Here is a 22,543-nt window from a genome sequence, read left to right on the forward strand (position 1 = left end):
TTCCCTGGGCTACTGATCAGCAGGTACACGCACACACACATTGGTTGTAAATACTGATGCCCTCACGAGTCAAAACAAGTTTCTTTTCTACTTTATCTACCTTAGTCTATCCAACTGTAGACGAGGGAGGCAAAGGGGGGAGAGGGAGATGAAGGGAGGATGCGCGCGGACTGAGAAAAAGGACTGGGAGAAATGAAAAGAAAATGAAACGAAACAAGTGAGGGGACGGCCGGCGAGAGTGGAAAACAAGAGGGCAAAGATGAGAGGAGCCGAGGAGAAGATGAAAAGAAGAGAGGACAGAATCTGTAGATGAGGAGAGAAAGAGGGGCGAGAGGTGAGCGGCGGAGAGAAGCGGAGGCAATGTGGAGGTGAAGGAGACGTGAGAGTGCAGAGTTTAGACGAAGAGGGCCAGGAGAGAAATTGTAGATAAACAGCTAGAATGAGAGGGAGCGAGGTGAGGAAAGGAAGAGGCCGTGAGATGACTAGACATCAGAGGATCAGGGGAGTAAAAGGTGAGGAGAACTGCTTCATGCTCACCTGAAGTTCATTAGCGTCTGACTTTAACTGTGTGCGATTTTAATGACCAAAATGTAACCGCGTGAGTGCACAACACCAATTGACGTAAATGAAGTCTCCTCGCATTCCTCTCGCCACGTGGTGTTTCTTTTGCTGTATTTTTCTCTTTATGTTTCTCTCTCTCTCTCTCGCTCCGCGGGGCCCAGCGTTGAGCTTCTTATCAAACATTTTCAAACGTCTTTTCAGTTGGTGTGATTGCCAAATTGGCCCCAAATGGGTGCAGATGATCAAAAATATGAAAGATTCAAAGTTACAAAAACTCGACAGAAAGATAGCCTGGAAGCCACGGCGTTTGATGTCGATGTCTATGCTCCGATTACCGAAACATCTAATATTAATCTTGTCAAGTTTGGGAAAGGAAAGGTTTGGAGCGAAGAGTGTATATTGTCTCTAGAGTCCACTCACTTCACACACACATAAGCAGTCACGTCGAGGCAGTAAAGGTCTCGTGCCATTAGAATGGAGAATGTGGCATTAATATTCATATATTATTACTATTCTGGTGCCATAGCTGCTGCACAGTTCTCCTTAAGGCCACAGTGAGCTCTTCAAAGCAAATGGATTTGTAAGTGATTTAACATACATTACGAAGCCCTTTTTGTGTGTGTATCCACTCTCCGTCCTTATTGTCCTATCTGAAGTCTAAAAACCTTGCGACCAGAGCACTCTAGTGTGGAAGCCTGTAGAATAACACACCTGACCTTGGAGAAACGCTCAACCAAACACACGTAAACTGAAACTCCCGCAGACTGTAACTCCTTTTTACTTGCTATAGGCTCTCCCGACACAACCGCTCACATGTGTGCTGGCTCAAAATGCGGCACGATGACTTGGCATCCGTGGTCACATCCCTGTAGCTGATATCCACCAATAATCTTCCTTCCCTTTCCACAGAACCATTAACTGGAAGCATGTGAGTGTCATGAAAGCAATATAGGTTATGTGTGTGTGTAGAGATAGACATAAGAGGAGAGAGCATGTTGTGTGACGGAACAGAATACAAATAATCACAAATACGCGGTATTCACAGATTTTAGCGGGGATTTAAATTTTTTATGTGACTGAAATATTGAAGCTCTTCACCTGCCTGTAGCGTATATATTCACCAACCTCTCCTCACCTCCAGTTTTTTTTTTCTTTATTCTGGCTAGGCCTTCCTTTTCCTTTTTATCTCCTTCCCCCCGTGCCCTAAGTCCTCCATGTCCCTCTTCTCTCCCTCATATCCTGTCTATCATCACTGCCTTCTGTGGCTTTGCTAATCTCACTCTTTACTGTGTCCCACTCATTCTCTCTCGTCTTTCATCCATCATATTGATCCACCGTCTTGCTGCATCTTGTTTCTTTCTCTCTGTTCATGTTAGTCCTTTACTCTGCACCTTTTTCGCTCTCCCGTGCATCACTCTTTCTTTCTTTCTTTCTTTCTTTCTTTCTTTCTTTCTTTCTTTCTTTCTTTCTGTCTACGTCTCCCTCCATCGCTCCCTCTCTTGCTGTCTGTTCTTCCATGAAATTAAAGCGCTCTAAGCTGCTGTTTAATCAGAGCCTGTTTGGGAAAGTGCTGCGATGACAGAAACTGGCCATCCCAAGAGCCGTGTCTATATATGCATGCATGTACCGTATATGTGCTCACACTTCCACGCCAATAAATCTCGAAGATAAATAAAGATATTAAGCAGAAAGATGCGTGCGCCTAAATTTCTCCAGGTGTGGTTTTGCATAATGTAGCCGTGTGGTGAAAGGTATGTGTTTAAATCCCCATTAATCTGCAGAATTAGCAGGTGGTGTAGCCTGTTACATGAATGATTAACTAGAAATCAGGAATGTTTACTGTGTGGGTTGAATAAATGATCAACAAAGCTAATTAAATACCATTTTACCACCACAGTGCAGTAGTTAATGTCTCAGTGTTTGACATGGAGGAGGTGGGAGAAGGAAGCAGCCATGAGTGGTGCCTCTGAGCTGGTCAAATAAATTACTTTACTGACTGCAGTGCAATGTTTGTGTTCGCCCAGTGATAAGATTATGTTATTATTATGTTGGTGCTTCAACATATTTGGGTGGAAAAAAGAATGCCTATACCATTAAAGTGTGAAGCTAAAACCCTTAGGCGATTAGCTTAGCTTAGTTTAGGACATGGAAGTAGAGTGAAACTCTTCTGCAGGATGTCTGAAGTAAAAAAAGAAAGAAAGAAAAAGAATAAAAAATGACAGCTGTTAGAATCTGAGTTTGTTAATTCTTCAGAAAGGATGGCCAAGACTGCTTCTCGCTAAAACATTTATTGAGATATAGAAAATAATTCATGGCCCACCGAAGCTTTCCAAACAGGGGAGTTTCCAACATTCCAATGCGTTATAACCAAAACTCAGTGGTGGGCCATGTGCTTTCCACCTAGGCCTTCAATGCACTCCAGATTTATACAACCAACTGATCCCACTTCTCACCCAAAGGGACCCAGCGCCCTCCTGAAAGTCACTTTTACTATAGAACACATCTAATAAGTAAAGATGTTACTGGTCTACTTTAAGTCAGGAAAATATTTCATTACATTTTCTTCATCGTGGAGCATCTCCACTTCTCCTCCGCTCTCTGTTTTTTGATGGACAGAGCTCCGCACCAACGTACACACAAACAAACACACACACAAACACACAGAATCTCATCTCATCTCATCTTCTACTACCGATTATCCTCACTAGGGTCGCAGGGGTTGCTGGAACCTATCCCAGTTGTCATTGGCCGAGAGGTGGGGTACACCTTGGACGTGTTACCAGTCTGTCACAGGCCCACAGCCAGAATCATAGACATATATATGTATGTCTATGTCTATGACCAGAATGCCAGAATAAAACCCGACTAAATAAAACCAGACTACTGGGGCTAATAAGTTGTCGTAAACCTAGCGATAACACCATCTTTTAATATGAGACAACATCATACAGATTCATAATAAAACAGGACGTTGCATCATAGCCAGGTATTTCATACAGTGAGATGAATGCCATTAGCAAAGCAAGAAACTCACTGAAACGCACTGAAGCACTGCACCAGAGTCACATACATCAAATCCAGCAGAAGCATCAATGTCGACCCAATAAAATGACATAAAGATACATAAAAGATGTAAATTTAATTAATTTTACTCATCATAACTTAAGAAACATTTTGGTCTAAGCATGTGAGACAGGGGTACTGCTCCTAGTAAGTGGACTGAAAGTGACTGACCGTCTTGAAAAAGGCTTTGACAGTAAATTCTCAAACAAATCCATTTCTTCTCCTCCTTCAGCTATTGTGCGGTGACAAAACAGCTTTTAAATAACTATATTTTTGCTCATCCAGCTCACAACAGATTCAGTTTGCTAGCTCTAGCTAGCCACTCTCTGTCACTCTGACTCTGAATCGGGGCTGTGAATACGTTGACGTAACCGTGCACCTGCTAGGCCCTGGTACCGCCAATTCAAAATCTGATTGATTGAAGCAGCCAATCAGTCTAATCAACATTTATTTTATGATGCTGGGTCTGCAGAACTGATTCTGAAGGCCTCCAGGCAGATTTCTTTGACCCTACCAACAAATAATGGCTCCAAAATGTGATTGGATAACAGCTTTTATATGAAAATACACATGTATTTTCAAGCAGCACATCCGGGGGAAAAGCTATGAAAGGAAGTCAACAGACCTTTAGGAAATATTTATGTATTTATGTAGTCATGGAAAAAATATAATTAAGTCTGTTATTCAGATATTTTGAGGCCAGCAGGGAAGGCCTTGCAGGTCTGCCAAAACTACATAAGGATTTTGATTGGTTGCCTTTAGTTGAGAGGAGTCTTCCCATTGTTGAACCAGCTGGTTGGACAGCCCTTTCTTCAGTATTCTCCAATCACGAAACAGCATCTGCAGACAATGAGAAATAAAAGACGGAAAGTAGAGGGAGGGGGGACAGAGTGGTGATGGGGATGATGAGGAATAGCAGAGGGGGATAAAGAGTGAAGAGAACAGGGGGAGATTGTGGAGGGGGAGAGAAACCCTTCCCCCAAAGTACATTTACTCCTCCCAATACAGTATGTGTGTGTATGCATGAGCATACTGAATGTGTGCTGCTTGTGTAGCAACTCCATCTTCCTATCAGGTACACAGTCCACAGACATCACCCATAAATTGTATATACTGTATATGGACAACATGTTGCTACTTCCTTGCACTGGCCAAAGTGACGGTGGGGATATGGGTGGCGGCATCTTGTGATTTTGGAGCCAGAGTCTGTGCAATACGGTCTGAGAGTGGAGGCACACACAGCCATGATATTGATGAACCATACTATCACCAGACTCACTTGCATTTTTGTTTATTTAATACCTCCACCAGTTACAAGGATTTGTTGGATTATGTACTGTGCTTCTTTTTCTTTCTTTTTTTTTTTTTTACAACTTTACCGAGTGGTTGGCATAGCAACTGGTAGTCGCCATTATGTCACATCCTGTTTCAAATAACTAAAATCAAACTCATCAAAAAAATTATTAACAAAAATAAAAATAAAATTATTAAATTAATATTAACTACCTAAAATGACAGAATCTATCCTTGAAAATTTGACGTGTATTATTTGACATGTATTTTAGTATTTTTGTTTTGCCCAAATCCCATCCAATAACATGGAGGAAATGGAGTTTATGGCCTATGCTGCAATCAGTCACCAGGGGGAGCTGTACTTGCTTTGGTTTAACTTTTGAGGAGATGTTCTGCATCCATCTTTATGATGTGTATGCTGCTATCAAACGGCTTCATAGTGGCCAAAGGATTTCTCTGCTTCGACTGCATTATTACTCGTATTTTTGAACAGGTTTTGGGCTCGAAACCATCAACTGTAACTGGCAAGACTGAACCCAAAACTGGTATATACATGTATGTAACTACTAATATAGTAGGTATATACTAATAATAGTCAAAAATACAAAGTTTAAATTCACAAAATTTACATTTTTTTTCTATACAGATTGAGCAAGAAATCATAATGTGTTACCCAGAGGCACTAGTAGGTGGCTTTTTTCCTTCTGCTTCCAGTCTTTACATCCTGTGCTTCTGGTTCAGATCTGAGTTATGGACTGTGTGCTTAGGACAAGTGGGTATATTCAGTTTTTATATGTATCTCCACTATCTTAAAATATCTTTCTATTATACAAGATCCTCTTCTGAACCCTCACACATTCAAGCTCTTTTTGGAGTAACATAAAAGCTAGAACACAGAAGTTAATGGTGGGTCATCCATACAAACAGGTACACACAGTCATATCAGATGCAAATAAGCAATCATGGGTATAAAACATGCTGCTACAGCTCATAGTCCCACACAGGTACACTCTGTCACTGAGGCATGCAAACATACTGGTTTCCCGCTCTTCATGAACACATTTTCTGCTTTTATTCCATGACAAATGCTGCTGTAAATGGGACAAATATATATTTTGGTAAACAAATGCCATGCCTTTTGTGATGCATGGTGAACACTCACATTCCTTACCTACCTATACAACAGAAAATGATTGTTAAATGAAAATGAACGTTTCCGAGGCTATACACACATTGCTGGCTCTCTTCATCACTGGTACGATCTATCCAGGATGTGTTCCCCTTAAACCTCGAGATGGCAGTAGAGGTACAGCTGAGTTCACAGATAGGCTACTGCGAGTGTGTTTGTGTGTGTATGTGTCTGCAAAAATATGCTCGTATTTGTGTGATTGAGAGAGAGAGAGAGACGGTGCGCACAAGTGATCAAGCAGCTGAGTAAAAAAAATAAAGCAGCCGTGAAAGGTATTGGAGTTTTATTTTACCTGTGCTCCCACGCACATTGTTTTACAGACATTGGGGTGGGGGCAGGGTGGGGGCGAAATTGTCTATTCTAAATCTTGTTCATGCCACCATTTGTCTCTATAATCCATGTCAGAACAATAGGCTGATGTGATCAAACAGTATCAGCTTGTTCCCTGGTTATTAAACGTCATGTCTGACCTAGATTCCTTCCGAGCGGTTACCGTCACCCTCACGTCTTTCCTAGAGTTGCATATAATAAAACTGAGTAAAAGGAAAAAAAAAAAACAGGTGGATAATTTTATTTTGACACAGCTTTAACAATGCACCCGGTGTTGCTGTCAAACCTTCTACCACAGACTAAATCAGCGATTTATCATTGTCCAATGGAGGATTGTGGTTTACTGTATCCTCCTACTGTACAATACACCCATCTGTCATCTGTTTTGTCTGACTCTTGTCTACCAAATTGTTTTTAACAGTATTAACCTGCTTCCTTTTTTAGACTGATATGCCTCTTTTTCTCACAGCCCAAATAGCACGTTCTTTCTTTCTTTCTTTCTTTCTTTCTTTCTTGCCATCACTTTAGACCATCTAACTGCCAGATCAGCTTTGACTGATGTGCGTAATCGTTGTGTGTTCGTCTTTATGCTGGTGTGTGTGTGCGTGCGTGCGCATGCTTGAGCGTGTGTGAGACTATGTGGGGGTGTGACACCCAGCCATCAGCTTAAGACACTCCACATGATGAAGAACCACTCACATGACCACCCCTCCTCTCCCTCCCCACCCTACTGCACCCTCATGTCCCACTCTCATCCATCTCGCCCTCCCTCTCCCCACCGTTGCACACTCAACCTCTCAATTTCTCACTTGGCCTTTGCGTCCAGCCTCCTGGCCTCTCTCCCCTTCACCGCAGCTCTCATTACCTCTCTGTCTCTCTCTCGATGACATCCAGTGACTGGCCATCAGTTCCAGACACTCTCATATCCTCCTTGCTTTGTTGCACTCTTCTTCTCTTTCACTCATGCCTGCAAATTCTCTCTGTCGCCTACTCTTACTCCCACTCCCCCTTGGCCCCCTCCTCACTTATTTCCTATCTATTGTTCAGTCATCTCATCAGAATCTGATGGTAAGACTATAAGACAAATGGGCTCACAATAGTTTGCCTCTCCATCTCTGCTGCTGTCTCCATAGCCACTGAATTCTATTTGTGATTTTTCTATATGTGCACAGGTAGTCTGTAGCACTTGTCATATATTTTCCCATATAACGGAATCTGCTTTCATCTATATTTGCCGTTTCTTTCTTTCATGTTTGCTTCCATCAAGTGCTTGTTAAGGGCGCACAATTATTTCCACAAGACCCTGCACAAAGTGTATACGCCCCCGCTAATCAGTCAACCTGCAGGACCTTCAGCAGGAAGTCACAGGAGGATGAAGACATCATTAGCAGAGTCAGTACACTGGACTCTCTTTCTGATGTCTGGGTAGCTGGACAAGTATTCCTGTCTCTGTTTCTCATCCCGCTGTGGCCCATAGTGATGGCGCTGAACCTCATTCTCTTGCCTCTCTGTCTCCTCATCATCACGCTCACATCTTTCAGACTGGCATGTCCACTGAGTACCTCTCTTCACAGCCACGGCCTGAGAGGGGCTTTTCAGCATTGAGAACCTGGGCGAGAAGGAATCTCATTATTTTCAGAGGACAGGAGCTGCTGTTGGGTGTAGAGCATGGCGGCGAAAATAAATTATAGCTGCAGCCCTTGAAGCACCTATTGACAGATGTAAACAGCATCTTGGATTTTAGCGAAGGAGCACTGCAGTGAGCATTTAGTCCCGAGCAACAAAAACAACAGTTACCTGCATATCTCAAAATGGAGGCACAGGTCGTAATCGAGTTTAAATTAATTTTTGTGCACTTGCCATACAATAACCGCTTTCATTTATAAAAACAGCCCATCTCACACAACTGTTTTACAAGCTAAAGCTTCACATTCTTCCATTATTAACATAGAGAGGACCAAGCACCAACCACAAAGACTGGACCAGTACCTCACACACAGCTAGTCTCCTCAGTGCTTTGCTGTGTGTATGGCCTATACTTGATAAATATATTACAAATTTGGCTCCCACACCTGTAAAAGTGGGGCATCTTGCACCTTTAAAATCTCCATTGGTATGTGGAGTTTGCCGACATTACAGTTTCTCTCATCTCTCTGCTGTGTACGTTTGGATACACCCGCGTTTCCCCCGAAGGCAGTTCAGAAGCCTTGTGTCCCACAATGAACTTGCCTCGCCGTCCAAGGTTTTCTCAGTTGCACAACAACGGCATGTCTTCAACAAAGGCTGCTACAGTGACAACATTGCAGAGTGAGATCTGTAGAGAGTGTTTTTGAGTGCTGTGAGCTTTTATCACAGAAGGCATTTTGTCAGAGCAGAAAAGCAAAAGTGGGACCATGTTACAATGAGAGCTGCATTGCTTAAATTTTGACAGTGAGTGACTCCACAAACTCTGTCTATATCCCTACAGCACTGGAATATCCACGTACTGGATGCACAAACAGTTGGTTAAGTACAGAGAAATCTCAAAAAAAAAAAATAAATAAAAAAAATAAAAAAAACCTATTGCAAAGGACAGAGAGATTTACCTGCCACTGATTAGCTTGGTCAGCATTGTGTGCACTGGTCTGTTAAGGACTTGAACATAACAGCTGGTCATTAATGTACTTGGACACTGGCACTTATCTAAATGGGCTTCAACAACAGCTAATGTTATTAGGAATACACCTGCCGTGAAAAAAGGCCAATCGATGGCAGGTGTATTAGAAATGGGGTATGACATTGTATTAGCTTGTGTTATGGATTAAAGAAGTGGTGCAGCTGCCAATGTTGCCTTATAGGATGTCACACCACCATCTGAGATGGTTATTGCTTTTTCATTTGTCCTCATCTCCCTCAGTGTACATTAAGACACATTTATCTTTAACTTGTTTATTATTGTTAACATTTAGACATCACAGACTTCCCGTGGGCTGTATTAGGACGTTGGAGATGTGACTGTTTGGGTATTTCTTATTCTTGGCAGCTTATGAGGTAAATTGGCCATGTGAAATTGGAAAGTATGAAACCAGAATTTTAATTTGTGATCTTTGTGCATCAATCTGTGCAGGTCTGTCTGCATGTTGCTTTGGCTGGTTTAATGATCTGATCTTACACAGCTTCACTTAACTGGAGGTTAGCCGAGTTAATTTCAGCTGACTTCAGTTAACACGTCCCACATTCTTTTTCTGTTCTGAGCAATTTGACTCGGTCTGGTTAGATATTTCAGGTCAGGTTCCAATTAGCATACAGCTAAATGATTTCTCTGCCATCTATTTTCAGTGAGGGGCTGCTCAGGGACTCTTCAGTTAGCACTGTTAAACGTCCTGTGAATGTTCTCTTGCGCTCTGCTCTGCTCAATTCAAAGACATGCAGATCGGGTGAAATGGAAGATTACATTTTTTTTTTTCAATATATATATGCCTGGTGTTAATCCTGTGATGGACTGGTGACCTTCTTTCCATTTGAGCATGCAGGCACAGTCTCCATCCTCCTGTGACTCCTTTGAATAGGAATAAGCAGGTACAGAAGATGGATGGATGAAAGCTCTCCACCACCTTTTTCAAGGTTATTTAACAATTTCTCTATTATTTCATCAATATACTCCCGGGATTACACACCACCCTCCCGTGCATACAGGGAGTCACAGAAATGGTGTTTATTGTGGCTGGCTGACTGCTTCCTTTCTGTGTTCTCTCTCTGTGTCATTGCTGAAAGGTTCCCAACCATTGCTAAACAGTCAATATATATCCAACATAGGGCTGCTGTGGAAGGTTTAACCCAGCAGATGACATTCTCTGCAGCGCCATAATCATTGCCTCCTAATGAATTAAATAGCCCTGACATTTCACAGCGCGATGCTTGTCCTTTTCCTGCAACTGCTCTGCTGTTGTAGCCGTCCTTTCATGCATTCTGTTGCTCTCTTGTTCTCTCTCTTGTGTTGGTTTTCTGGCCTCTCACTGTGCCCCCCTCTCTAGCCCAGCATTTCGTTTCTGTATCCCTCTCTTACTCCTTCTCTCCTCTTCTACTGACTCGTATGCTCATCAGTATGCCACTGCACACACAGCTGTCTATGCAGGCAGAGCTGAGAGAGAGAGAGAGAGGGGTGGAGAGAACGGGAGAGTCGCTGTTTAGCAGCAGAGACAGAATCCAGCTGGAGGGTCATGACCCTAAATGACCATCCAGGCTCACACACACAGGAGCGCTCAATAAGTCATATACCCACACTTTCCTGATGGCAGGAGCTATAGGTCATATGCCAACAATGTAGGAAGAGAGACAGACAAAAGGGGAGGGAGGAAGGAGGAGGAAGGGGGCAGGATTTAGGGTTGAGATGGAGGTGTTCTCGCTGAGCCATAATTGTCCTGTGGTTTGGAAGAAGGACCTCAAGAAGGATAGAGACTCAGAAAAAAAAAAGGATTAAATGTGGGAGCATGGCAGACCATAGAATGGGTACCTTTGTCTGACAGACAGACTAGTATGTTTGCTCTGTTTAAATTGGGCACATGGGCATGTACGCAAGAACATGACAAAGAAATGTTAGAGTATATATATATATATAATAGTAAAATAATCTGGGAAAGCATCTCCTACACATCTGCAATTTCAGTAAACTGGATTATTGTCTGTTCTGACAGACTGTGCTGCTGAAGCTGAACCTGTTTATTGTGTTTATGTGACACAAAACTATATTATCTATAAAATAGAGATGTGTACCTTAACTGGGAAATGTAATGTTCAGGAAACAAAATGCCCTAATTTCACGCCAATTTACTTCTTCTAAATCTTAATGTCATGGCAAAAGGTTAGTGTATGTAAAATAAAATGTTAGTAACGTAACTGCAAGGATTTGTCTGTGCACTATTGACCGTTTCAGATTCATTTGAGATATCTCTTTGCTTATGCACTGAACCTTTAGGTGATAGTCACTGACTGGGTTTATTGCACATAAGCAAACACACACACTCTTGTTGGACACACATATGCACTCTTGACTCACTTTGGTCTCATAAAATTCATTCCAGCACATTTATCTCATGGGGCTAATGGGAAATTATTTTTGCCTCTGATCTCTAATGCTTGTCAACATTAAAGATCTAAACACCGTCATCATCTAAGATGACTGAAGACATCTCTAAAGTCTGCAGGAAGAAAAAGAGGGTTCAAAGCTCCAATCAGTGGTTTAAAAATGTATCATGATGCTGTGAGGATTTTAATTAAAAGGGAATTCCCACTACTTGTGGCAGCTTAAAGGCAAAGAGGGGAAGCCTTTGATTCCGATGTTTATTCAAGGAGGGAAAAAAAAAGGCATACAATAATAATTCTTTTGAGAAATGTAATAAAGACATGGAAATGTAGACCACAACACACACATGCGATTAATGAAACTGTGAAGTAAAGGGAGCCAAGAAGCAGCAGAAGAACTTTAAAAGTCATTGCACCCAAGTTACAATGAACAATGAATGTTTGGCAGCAATTTCTAGTAGCAGTTTGAGTTCAGGTGTTTAAAAGGTAATATGTCATATTGTCAGATTGGAACAACCTTCTCTAAACCTTCTTAACATCGTGCGGCCTGAGATATAATCTGCCATCAATTTACAATACAGTCTTAATTTCTGTCCCCAAGAAGTTTTAAATCCCATTCGCACCTTGATACTGGAGCCTGGGACAGGATTTTACACACATAGTTCCCTATTTAAACCTGTAAACCTCAAACTTCCCATCAGTCTCTTACAACTGAAGAAGCTACTCGGACGAAACGTCTTCGTCCAGTTGCTTTTTAAACGCTCTTTGGATAACCCATGGATATGTTGTGAACTCGCCAACAGACGCATTATCGCGAGAGAATCATTCGTCGCCATAGTAACAACAGACCAACAGAAAAACGCTCTGAGCACAGAGAGAGAGAGGGGAACCACGCAGCCGGTGAAAACCTGACACATTCAGACAAATTAATTTAAAAGTGACCTAAGACTTCCTATACCATCATACACTGACAGGCTAAAGAAAGTCAGAGGTATTTAGGTAAGTTCGACATTTTCCGGAGTGTGTACGTTAAAGTAAATAACGTGTCGCGTGATCGTAAGCCATCAAATTCACTTTTACAAGTTTAATTAAGCAATTTCCAGTGGAGTAGCACCAAAGGCTCGTGAAATAAAAAAGCATTAACAATTATTTTGTCTGTCGACTTAAGTATACAGTTGCTTAGTCACCGGTAACTTTAGCTTTTACAACGACTACTTCCTGGTAAATGCAGTGTAAAAAGGCGGCCGTTAGCACTGACTCTAATATTGTCACAGAGGATGTCTCCATTATCTACACTGCTCAAAATGAATAATGTTAAGGGACATTTTCAAAACACATCAGAACTAAATGGGAAAAAGTCATGCAGGATATCTAGACTGATATGGACTGGGTAATGTGTAAGGAACGAAAGGATGTCATGTTGGTGACAGGGGACTGAAATCAAAGACACTCAAGTGAAAAAAATATGTGAGATTTCACTGCAGCAGGTACTTAGCAGTTTGTATGGCCCTGATGCCTTTTTATGTATGTCTGATAATGTTGGGGCATGCATCTAATGGGAGGAGTGTTAGGGGATGTCTCCTCCCAGATCTGGATAAGGGCATCACTGACATCTGGACAGTCTGAGCACCAACCTGGCGGCATCTGATGGTCCAAAACATAAAGCCCCAGAGTTGTTCTATTGTACACCAGCATAGGGTTTGATAGTGGGTCCAAGGATTTCATCCAGACACCTAGTGGTAGTCAGAGTGCCATTGTCTAGCCTGTAGAGGTCTGCACATCCCTCCATAGATACCCAGACCATCACTGACCCACCACCAAACTGGTCATGCTGAACAGTGTTACAGGCACCATGATGCTCTCTGCAGGTTCTCCAGACTCTTCGGACTGTCACATGAGCTCAGGGTAAACCTGCTCTTATCTGTGAAAAATACAGGGTGGCAGTGGTTCCTGGCGATTGTAGTGTTCTATGGCAAATGCCACGTACCATTCTGGAGGAGTTAGACAGCCTGTGCAATGGCTGGTGGTGTAAGGTATGTCCTTACACCACCAGCAGTGATCTGACTCTAACCATATGCAAAACTAGTGAAAAACTGTCGCAAAAGATGAGGAGGGAAAAAATGGCAGTGGCCTTCACCGATAACACTCACCTATTGTGGGGGTTGTCTCATTGTTAGTGCACCTATTGTTAATTTCATTACAACCAAATCTGCTGAGACTGATTCACCATCCATGCATTTTGCTATCCAGAGCTAATTTTGCATGCATACAACAGCTTACTAGATGAAACTTAATAGACTTAGACTTCAATTTAGACAGATTTTAATGATCCACAAGGTGCTTGGTCATAGTAACTTAGTTGTTACAAAAAGATGAGCTGGATATAGCTGGATATAGTAAGGTATTAAAGATTGTAGGTACATACATACGTACATATTGTTTTCCTGCACTGACAAGTAAAAATGTCTTCTCTAAAAGAAGATTGTTTAGTTGGCTGTGGTGCAAGCTGACTTTTCTTTAAGTTCTCATTTTACTTTATTACATTGGCTGTAACTTTCTACAATATAGTGTTCAAAGTTTTATAGCAGGTGAATTGTCGAGCACTTTGTTCAGAGCTAACCACCTTGAACAAAACTAATATCTCACTCACTTTCGATTGACGTCACTCACCTAGCAGATGAGTTCCTACCGATAGGTTAACGTCTGTATTGTTATTATAGCTGCTTTAGTGTCAAGTTGCAAGTTTATTTTGAGTCATAAAAAAGCGCAAACAGGGGTTGCTCCACAGCATAAAAACATACAGTATATGTGCATAGTAGATGTTGTGGAATAAAAGCAGGATTACAATAAAAATGTATTTAAATATTTTTTTTATTGACTTTTACCACCTAAATCATTTGTGATCTATAAAAGAGTGTTAAATACAATTTAAAGGCTCAGGTTTGCTTGTTTTAATCTCTGTATTCATTTGAGCAAATCTGTCCCTGCTATTTTGCTCATTATACTGCAGCAGTTTCCATTTATGCCTGTGTATGATTTAGCCTGAGTTCTGCGTGATATCCAGTTTTATGCCATTACTCTGCCTTTTTATTGCAGAAGAGGTACTTTGTAAAAAAAAAAAAAAAAGACACAGGCAGAATACCAGAGCCACCAGGAAGAAGAGACATGAATTTAAATGACTTTGTGGTCCTTCGCAACAACAAGGCCAGATCTGTCAAGCTCAATGCCAGGTAAGATGAGATAAGATCAATGATGTGATTTAAGTCGCTTGGTAGAAGCGCATTAGGGTTACTTTGCCTGCCGTGCTATTTTTATCTGAAAGCATTCAAATTCTTTCCAGAAAATTGCTATTTCATAAAATGGACTTCCAGCCAAGTGTGCTGAATTTTACAGTTTTTTAGAGATATAGTCCAGTCTTCTGTACCGTACTTTCTCTTTTTCCAACAGGTAATTGACTGTATTGATACGTGGCTTGGTGGTACCCTGATCCAGTAACTAATTGATTAAAGTATCGATTAGTCATGGCAACAGGCATCTGCTGCTGCAGAGGATGAATTGAATATACTGATTGCCTGACTGTCCAATCTGAGAGCAGGCCATTTCTATGATTGATTGTTTGTTGATTGATTGCTTATACTATATGTGTTATATGTTTGTGTGGTGTGTGTGTGTGTGTGTGTGCGTGTGCGTGCGTGTGTGTTTATGTTGCCATAGGAACCTGCAAGAAATGCACATGGAGACTGTAACTCTGGCCAATGAGAGCAAAGAGATGGAGGAGAAACTGCAACAGCTGAAAGACAGCATGAGTAAAGAGAAGGAGGAGAGGGGGTGAGTATTACTGTTACAGTTAATATCCCAGAAAAGAAGGACAGTGGACAGGTGGAGGTGGAGATGGAGAGCAAATTTAAGAGGGAAGGTGAGAATGGAAGTACGACACCAGACATCTGCAGACAGATACTGGAGACAGGGTGAAAAAGGGAGTAGAGAGGAGACCGAAAGATAGGGTAGTGAATAAGTGTGAGCAGAAGCAGCATTAGGTTAGGCCTGTGCCAATAACACAAATGCCACAAATACAATTACCCAGACTAACAGGCAGTGCAATCTTAAGACAAATCCATTATTAACATCCTAATGCTGCATTGAAATGTGTTTTACTTAAACTGTGTAATATGCTTTACCAGAATGTGTTATGGGTGAGTTCTGAACGTGTTATGAATTGATTTTATTTCTGTCCATGTGAACTGAAGACAAATTTTTAAATCAGTTTTCTCTATTAAAACTAGATATTACATATAATATTCAGCATCAACTATCTATATAAGAACAATAGCGAAATGGCAAAACATAAGAATTACTATATGAGAACAGTTCTCGCCTTTAGTGGGATCGTCTCTTTTATTCTGTGTTACAAACGGAGTAATTCCAACACCAAAATATTTGCGATCAAATGTTTCAACATTTTTCAACCCCAGGTATTTGGATGTATGAATGAGTTCTTGAGAACAATTCTTGATTGTTTTCAATATAAAATGTTATTGCTCTTGACATTTCCTACCACGATAACATTTCATGTCACACAGAGTGACACTGGAAAACTAGATATCTAAAGTTTGCTGCTGTTTAGTTGTTGCTTTGGAGCTGAGGTGGGAGTTAACATCAGAATCTTGTAGAGATACACATTACTTCTATTTTAATAGACTATTTACAAACTTTCCTCAAAACTGAACCATTTCTACATTAGTGTGGTAATAAATAACATTTATTTGGCATCATTTAATTGACTGCAGCAGCATGGTACGGAAGCAACTGCAAAAACTCTCACTCAGTAAAGTTAAGTAATAGTTAAGTAATTTACCCTGCGATCAATAAAGTCATTCTGATGAAAGGAAACTTCAATTTGAAATGCCATACACTTGTGTGATGACATTTCTCACAAGGAGAGATAGAAACAGAGAGAAGGAGGCCAGGTGAATGGAGGATGAGCTGACCGAATGGCAAGCACAAATACTTTACTACATTTAATTCCCCTTCCTCTGCTTCTCATGTTTAGTTTTTCATTCAAATTTTCACTATCCAAAAAATCTAAAACTAGCTAAAATACTATTTGAAAAAATAGAAGAGGGAGAAATGAAAGAAAAAGGGCAGTATTAATTTAAACCTAGAGGGACTGGAGAACGAGTACAGTTACTTGGGAGACGTAGGGAACAGAGCAGGTGACTAATGGAGGGGCATGATGCAGTGTGTGAGGCAGAGGAGGTGGAAAACTGCTACAGCTGTAAAAGAGCAAACAACCAAGGAACTAGAGACACTGAATAATAGAGACAGATGGAGGAGGACACCAAATGAGAGAGGGGGAGGTCAATGACTTCTCTACCTATAAAGGTCAAGAAAAAGACAGCCCAAGAATTTAAAAAGCCACTCAAAGAAGAAGTAGGCTCATGCGCATGTAGTGGACAGTTCTAAAGGTCAGTGGAGCAACGACATGTGGGCAACTTAACATCACTTCACTGAACTCTGTGGCTTATGTATAAAGTCTTGACTGTACCCATTTTGGAGGCTTTTTTTAACCCCTGCAATTCTAATTATTTTTTCCATCAAGGCTTACATTCGTTCACAGCATGTGAGGTAGTTTATTTCTAGAAAGACTCGTGTTCATTTAATTTTAATTGGCTATGGCAGCATGAAAAGCAAGTGTTAAACAAGTAACACAAGAAGAGGCAACTTTGCATTTTTGAAAGTTTCAGTTGAGCGCCGTGGTGTTTCAGAGGCTTGTAAAAATCACTCCTCAAAATAGATGAACCATATGTTATTCCCATGATACAGTTCAGTGAGCTTTGAGATTGCGAGCAGCTTCCCTTTAGTGAGAAATTGGTGATAGAATTTGTGAGTGTGTCAGTCACAACATATCTGACGTATCGCACAGTTGCGAGGACATTATATTTACCTACACACCAAGTCTGTATTTATCACATTTATAAATAAACACCACCTCTTCTCGTGTTAACTGAAATTCTGTCTGTAATTACATTTTTTTTTTTTTTAACTGCTCAGCACCATCATATTAAATGAATTCATGTAATGTGTGGTTCCAGTCATGCTGGCAGTGTATCAGACTGGACCACTGACACTCTGACACAGACCATAAAGACATTAGGATAATTTAGTAGCTCTTGTATCAGCAAGTGGAGCTGTCCTTGCTCTGGATGGTGATAACATTCTTTTTCTACTTTCAAGGAATGAGAAGACCTCGATATCATGTTACTCTGACTCTGTGTGCAAAGTATCTCTGTGTCATTTTTTAGTACATGACAAGTTAAAAAATACCATACAATAAATATAGACTTGGTGTGCAATTTACATACATAACTACATCTGACCTAACACTAATCCTTCCTAAGCGTTACCTAGTATTCCAGTTTAAATGTAGTGATTTGCAATATGTGGACCTGTTTTTGAACCCCAAAAGGATGTATTTTTCTATAATGTGACAGTGTGAGTGATTTTTCAGTATAAATCTGGATTTCTTGTCAAATTTAACACAGTTTTCAATAGGATAAAACTGCCACTTTTTTATGTTAGTGCCTCGGTCTGTATTCTCTGACTATTCAAAAAAAAAAAAAAAAAGCTTACGTGTGTATCATCACATTATTTAAAACAGATTGGATAGCCCACGCACGGTAGTATTTCTTTTTCCATTTCATTACAGAGTAAGTACCTGGCCCATTACTATGACTATTATCCAACAAATTCAGATTGAGGGGCATTTCAGCTCGTGTGAGCAGGAAATTAATTTGCAGAATGAAAACAAACACTGGTTATTAATGTGATAGTTTTATACTCTGATCCCAGTTCACCTCATTTCATCTCATTTCATTAATAACCGTGAGATGTTTTACCCACGTGAAGTTATGGAGAGCGACGTAATAGGGGTGTATATCACAGTATATGAGCACATAACTCAGGGGCAGCTTTAGAGAGAAGCAGAGTGTGCGTATTGTATACACGGATTCCTTCATATGAGACAAAAAATGATCGTCTCGTACACAAATGCACACTTACCATCGCTGCTTAAGAACTGATGTGTGGACAGAAACACACTTTTCTGATGGATTTCTGTTGGTACATACATCACCATCATCACACATGCGTTGTTTTGGGAAATGTCTTGGCTCTGTGAGTGTGTATGTCCTTGTATATGATTATTGCTTTGTTTTTATGGGGGAGACCTGCCTCTAATTAAGAAGCAATATATCAGTGAGGGGAGAGGGGGATCTCGTCCAGGCTGCACAAATGATAAGCACATAAACACAGTGTTTCCTGTCACTCTGAAATACTGCAACATTTACTGCACACCAGCCCCAAGATACACCAGGACGTGTGTGCGGTAGCCTGTGTCTATTTGTGATGCCAGTCCTCCATAAATAATAGCATTTGTGTGGTTTAAACACTTTGTGGGTTACAGAGTGTGCCGCATAGTTTTTTGGTTCCCTCTGGTTTGTGTTACTAAATCAGCAAAGACACGCACGAGCTCTTTCAAATATTAGGCCATAATTATTTTGACTGTGAGAAAGCTTGAAAGACGTGAAAAAAAAAAAGTTTGTTGTACACAAACTTTTGTATAAAAGAGTTGGAAAGTGTGAGAAAAGTTTGTGGTACTTTGTTAAACACATGAACGCAGTTTGAACGCAACATTAGGTACAAAAATATAACAAATACTCATCTCCTGTCACACAATTAGATGTAGATGCATTTCCCTCTCACCCTTTTGTCTGAATGCTGAGTGTAGTGATGCCGTAGTGTCTCAGCTGTGAAAACAACCTTAACAGCTTGAATCATTTAATTGGTACAAAACTCCTTCTTTTCATTTCCCTTTTGACACATAGGGCAGGAAGCAGAAGAAGACTGGGGTTTAGGTGATGTGGTCAATAAGTAGTTCTCATATGTGACGTGAAGGTTACCTGAATTTTTCCTCTGCGTCCTGTCTGTCTTTTCCTCTCAGAACACGTGTGGGTATCTGTTACAAGCCTTTACCGAGGATCTTAAAGCTGTGATTTATTCTCCGGCTGTGCACTGTAGGGTGCGTGAGTGTTATGCACTTCTCTGTTTTTCTCTCTCTCCGTTAGATCGCAGAGCTTCCAGAGTAGATGAATTGTTCATCTTTGTCTTGGAGTCGGGCTACACGCGCGCTCTCTCATGTGTGCACCCGAAGAATAGACAAACGAATTCAGTTTGCTGAGAGGAGGTGTGGCATAATCAGTTTGTGAAGGGTACACAGGCGATAATAAAGCCAGAGCAGCAGCTAGGGGCAAACATAGTACATCATTCTCTGTTGTGTCCTGCTAGAGCTACAGGTTTAATGTAGCTTCGTCTTTAGGCCTCACAGTTTAAAGACACTTGCTCTTGTTTTATCAAAAGTACAGTTGAGAGATACTTTTTCCTGTTTCCTTGGTTGTCCCTGAGCTTTGTGGTTTTTCCTTTTTTCGGACTTTTCATTTGGCTGCTCCTCCTCATACTGCATACGTACTCTCGCACTGACCCTGCGATCTACCACTACTCATGCTGGTCAAGAATGCATTAACGTCTGTTAAGCGCTCGCTCTCTGTCTGTTTTCACACAGTCTCTCATCTGACACTGGGAGGCTATTGAGAGGTGCGGGATTACTCTGGGATTAGGCTTCCAAGTGTGCATGCATTTGTGTGTGTGAGGGGGCCGCAGATGTTGTCTCTTCTCGTTTTGGGTAAGATGGGTCAGTTAAAGGTGATAGTTGTGTATGTGTGTGTGTGTGTTTGCCGGTTGTGTAAGCCAGGCTTGTGTGTGCCCAGGAGAGACAGGTGGTGTTTGCCTTGGGTTAACATTGAGTGGTTTGCAGTTTTTTCTGCTTTCATCGTGGTACATCTGGATATTGGATGGATGTTTGCTCTAAGATAATGTGTTTCTTGTGCTTTGACAATGATGCAGAAATGTTATTTGTCAATGTTTGTCTTTGTGAAATAATTGGCCCTCACTGCCTTGCATGTTTGTACATCTTTGCAAATAGCCTCATCGTTTCTACACCTCTTACTCAAGCCTTAACCTTAATCCTAATTCAAACTGTAACCCTAAAACCAAGTCTTAACCCTCAAACAGTCCTTTAAGACGCCACCCTATGTGAAATTTAGTCACTCACTGTATTCCTCAGAGGTGGATAAGTGACCAGCGCTGGACAGGGTGCTACATGGTGTCTTTGTGCCTGGCAGCGGTGCTTTGCTGGAATATAGTCTCAAGTCTATATCTGCCCTTGGCGATCCCTTCATGTTAATTGCTTTGACATTTGCACTTGATGTGAATGTACAGGTCACAAGAAGTAATTAGGAAAATACTTAAGTTTATTTATCACTTTTGTGAACAACACATTACATCATCTATGCTAAGCTAACATAGCGGTGGTGTATCCCTTTAAGGAAATGCCACACAAATGTGTACTCACTTACATGATGTAAAACTGTAACAGTACTCAATACAGTTGTTGTTTTATGTAGAAAGTATTGAATAATAACCTTTGGTAGTATGTATTTAACTTTGCAGTTTTCAGTGGAGGATTCAAACTTGATGCAGTGTGCTGAGATGGAATTTTGTCTTAATTTGTATGTTCGCGACATTGACTGTGGGAATGTGTATCTGTGCTGTTTACAAAAACTAATACTATTTTGAAGTGTGTGTTCACTCATGCATATGTGTGGGTGTAAGTCAGCATGTGCCTTTGTGGATTAGATAATGCGGTCTTTGCTAATGCAGTCCACAGAGACACATAAGCAGACACTCACACTTTATCTCTCCAGGTTGCCTGTCCTGAGGGGACACCCTGTCACCCTGCACCGACAGGGGTGTGCCTCAACTGTCTCCCGTAGCGACAGTCCAGTTGCCAAGGTGATGTCGCTAGGATGATTACCTGACGCCCACCCTCAGTGTCAGCACAGCACAGTGAAGGCATATGGGGTGTTGGCACCTCTTGCCATTGCACACACACACACGCGCGTGCGCGTGTACAGATTCAGAGTTTCCGAGCCGTGACAGGCTGCCAGCTCAATCCAAAATAAACTTCTTTCTAAGACAGCCCCACATCACAATAGCATAAATAGCATAAATAATTCAACAACATGAGCATGAGTACTCACATCTAAATGAGAATCTCTCTACATTTCTTCACTTTCTGCAAATGACAGAAGTGTCACTATACTCATGTACATGCGTGTCTCTGCATATTTGTATATAGGTTAAGTTCATGTATTTCACCCTACATCTATTACATGTGTGTGTGTGTGTGTGTGTGTGTGTGTAGCATTCCTGCTACCTTTAGGTGAGAACGTAATAGTACTGGTTTACACCAACATCCACTTGGCTAACAGAGTCACTTCTGATCCCAGGTCAGTGAGGCTCATTCCAACTTACCACTGAAGCAACGTATGCTGTGACAGATTTAGATCTGCAGCTACCTAAGAAGATAACATTAACATCAAAGTGAAGGTGCAAGCAGCAATGTGGAGAGGTCACAGAATGTTAATAACAGTGACTTGTAATGAAGCAACATGGTCAGGGGAATTTGAGACCAGTGAAACCAATAAAATTGATTGATATATGACTCAAACAAGTTCCCCAAATGGGGCGGTTCGGTGGTTAGCACTGATGCCTGAGTTTGCATGTTCTCACTGTGTCTGCTTGGGTTTTCTGAGCCTTGAATGTCCACTAGTGAATGACCTTATACGAAGAACAGGGTTTTTGGAGAATACAGACACTGTGACCAAGTACATTAGCAAATCTGTAGAAGAGGTTACTCTCACACTGGCTCACAGCAGAGATGTGTTTACTGTTGAAGCCCTAGAACACTGCCTTTAAAGTAGGTAATGAGGCTGAACTCAGGGCTGTCAGGGCAAATTTGTCTTGGGCAATCAAGAAGACAAAATCTATGCACAGAAAATACACCACCACATCTGTGACAGTTAGCGTACATTTTTTACCTCTCTGGCCTTAAACCAAACCTGCAGCCATAGAGCCCTTCCCAGTAGACTC

General features: G+C 41.2%; 1 protein-coding gene across 2 annotated transcripts in view; it reads left to right on the plus strand.

The window, feature by feature from the left end:
• Positions 1 to 12,356: 12,356 nt before the first annotated feature.
• The window catches only part of zbbx (zinc finger, B-box domain containing), a 58,534-nt gene continuing 48,347 nt past the window's right edge, over positions 12,357 to 22,543 (plus strand). For both annotated transcript variants that reach the window (XM_047593356.1, XM_047593357.1), the window contains exons 1-3: positions 12,357 to 12,496; positions 14,594 to 14,727; positions 15,212 to 15,325. In XM_047593356.1, the coding sequence (XP_047449312.1) occupies positions 14,663 to 14,727; positions 15,212 to 15,325 (179 nt within the window). In that variant the 5' untranslated portion in view covers positions 12,357 to 12,496; positions 14,594 to 14,662. The remainder of the gene's footprint in view (positions 12,497 to 14,593; positions 14,728 to 15,211; positions 15,326 to 22,543) is intronic.

The sequence above is a fragment of the Mugil cephalus genome, chromosome 9 (genome assembly GCF_022458985.1).
Source record: "Mugil cephalus isolate CIBA_MC_2020 chromosome 9, CIBA_Mcephalus_1.1, whole genome shotgun sequence".
Taxonomy (NCBI): domain Eukaryota; kingdom Metazoa; phylum Chordata; class Actinopteri; order Mugiliformes; family Mugilidae; genus Mugil; species Mugil cephalus.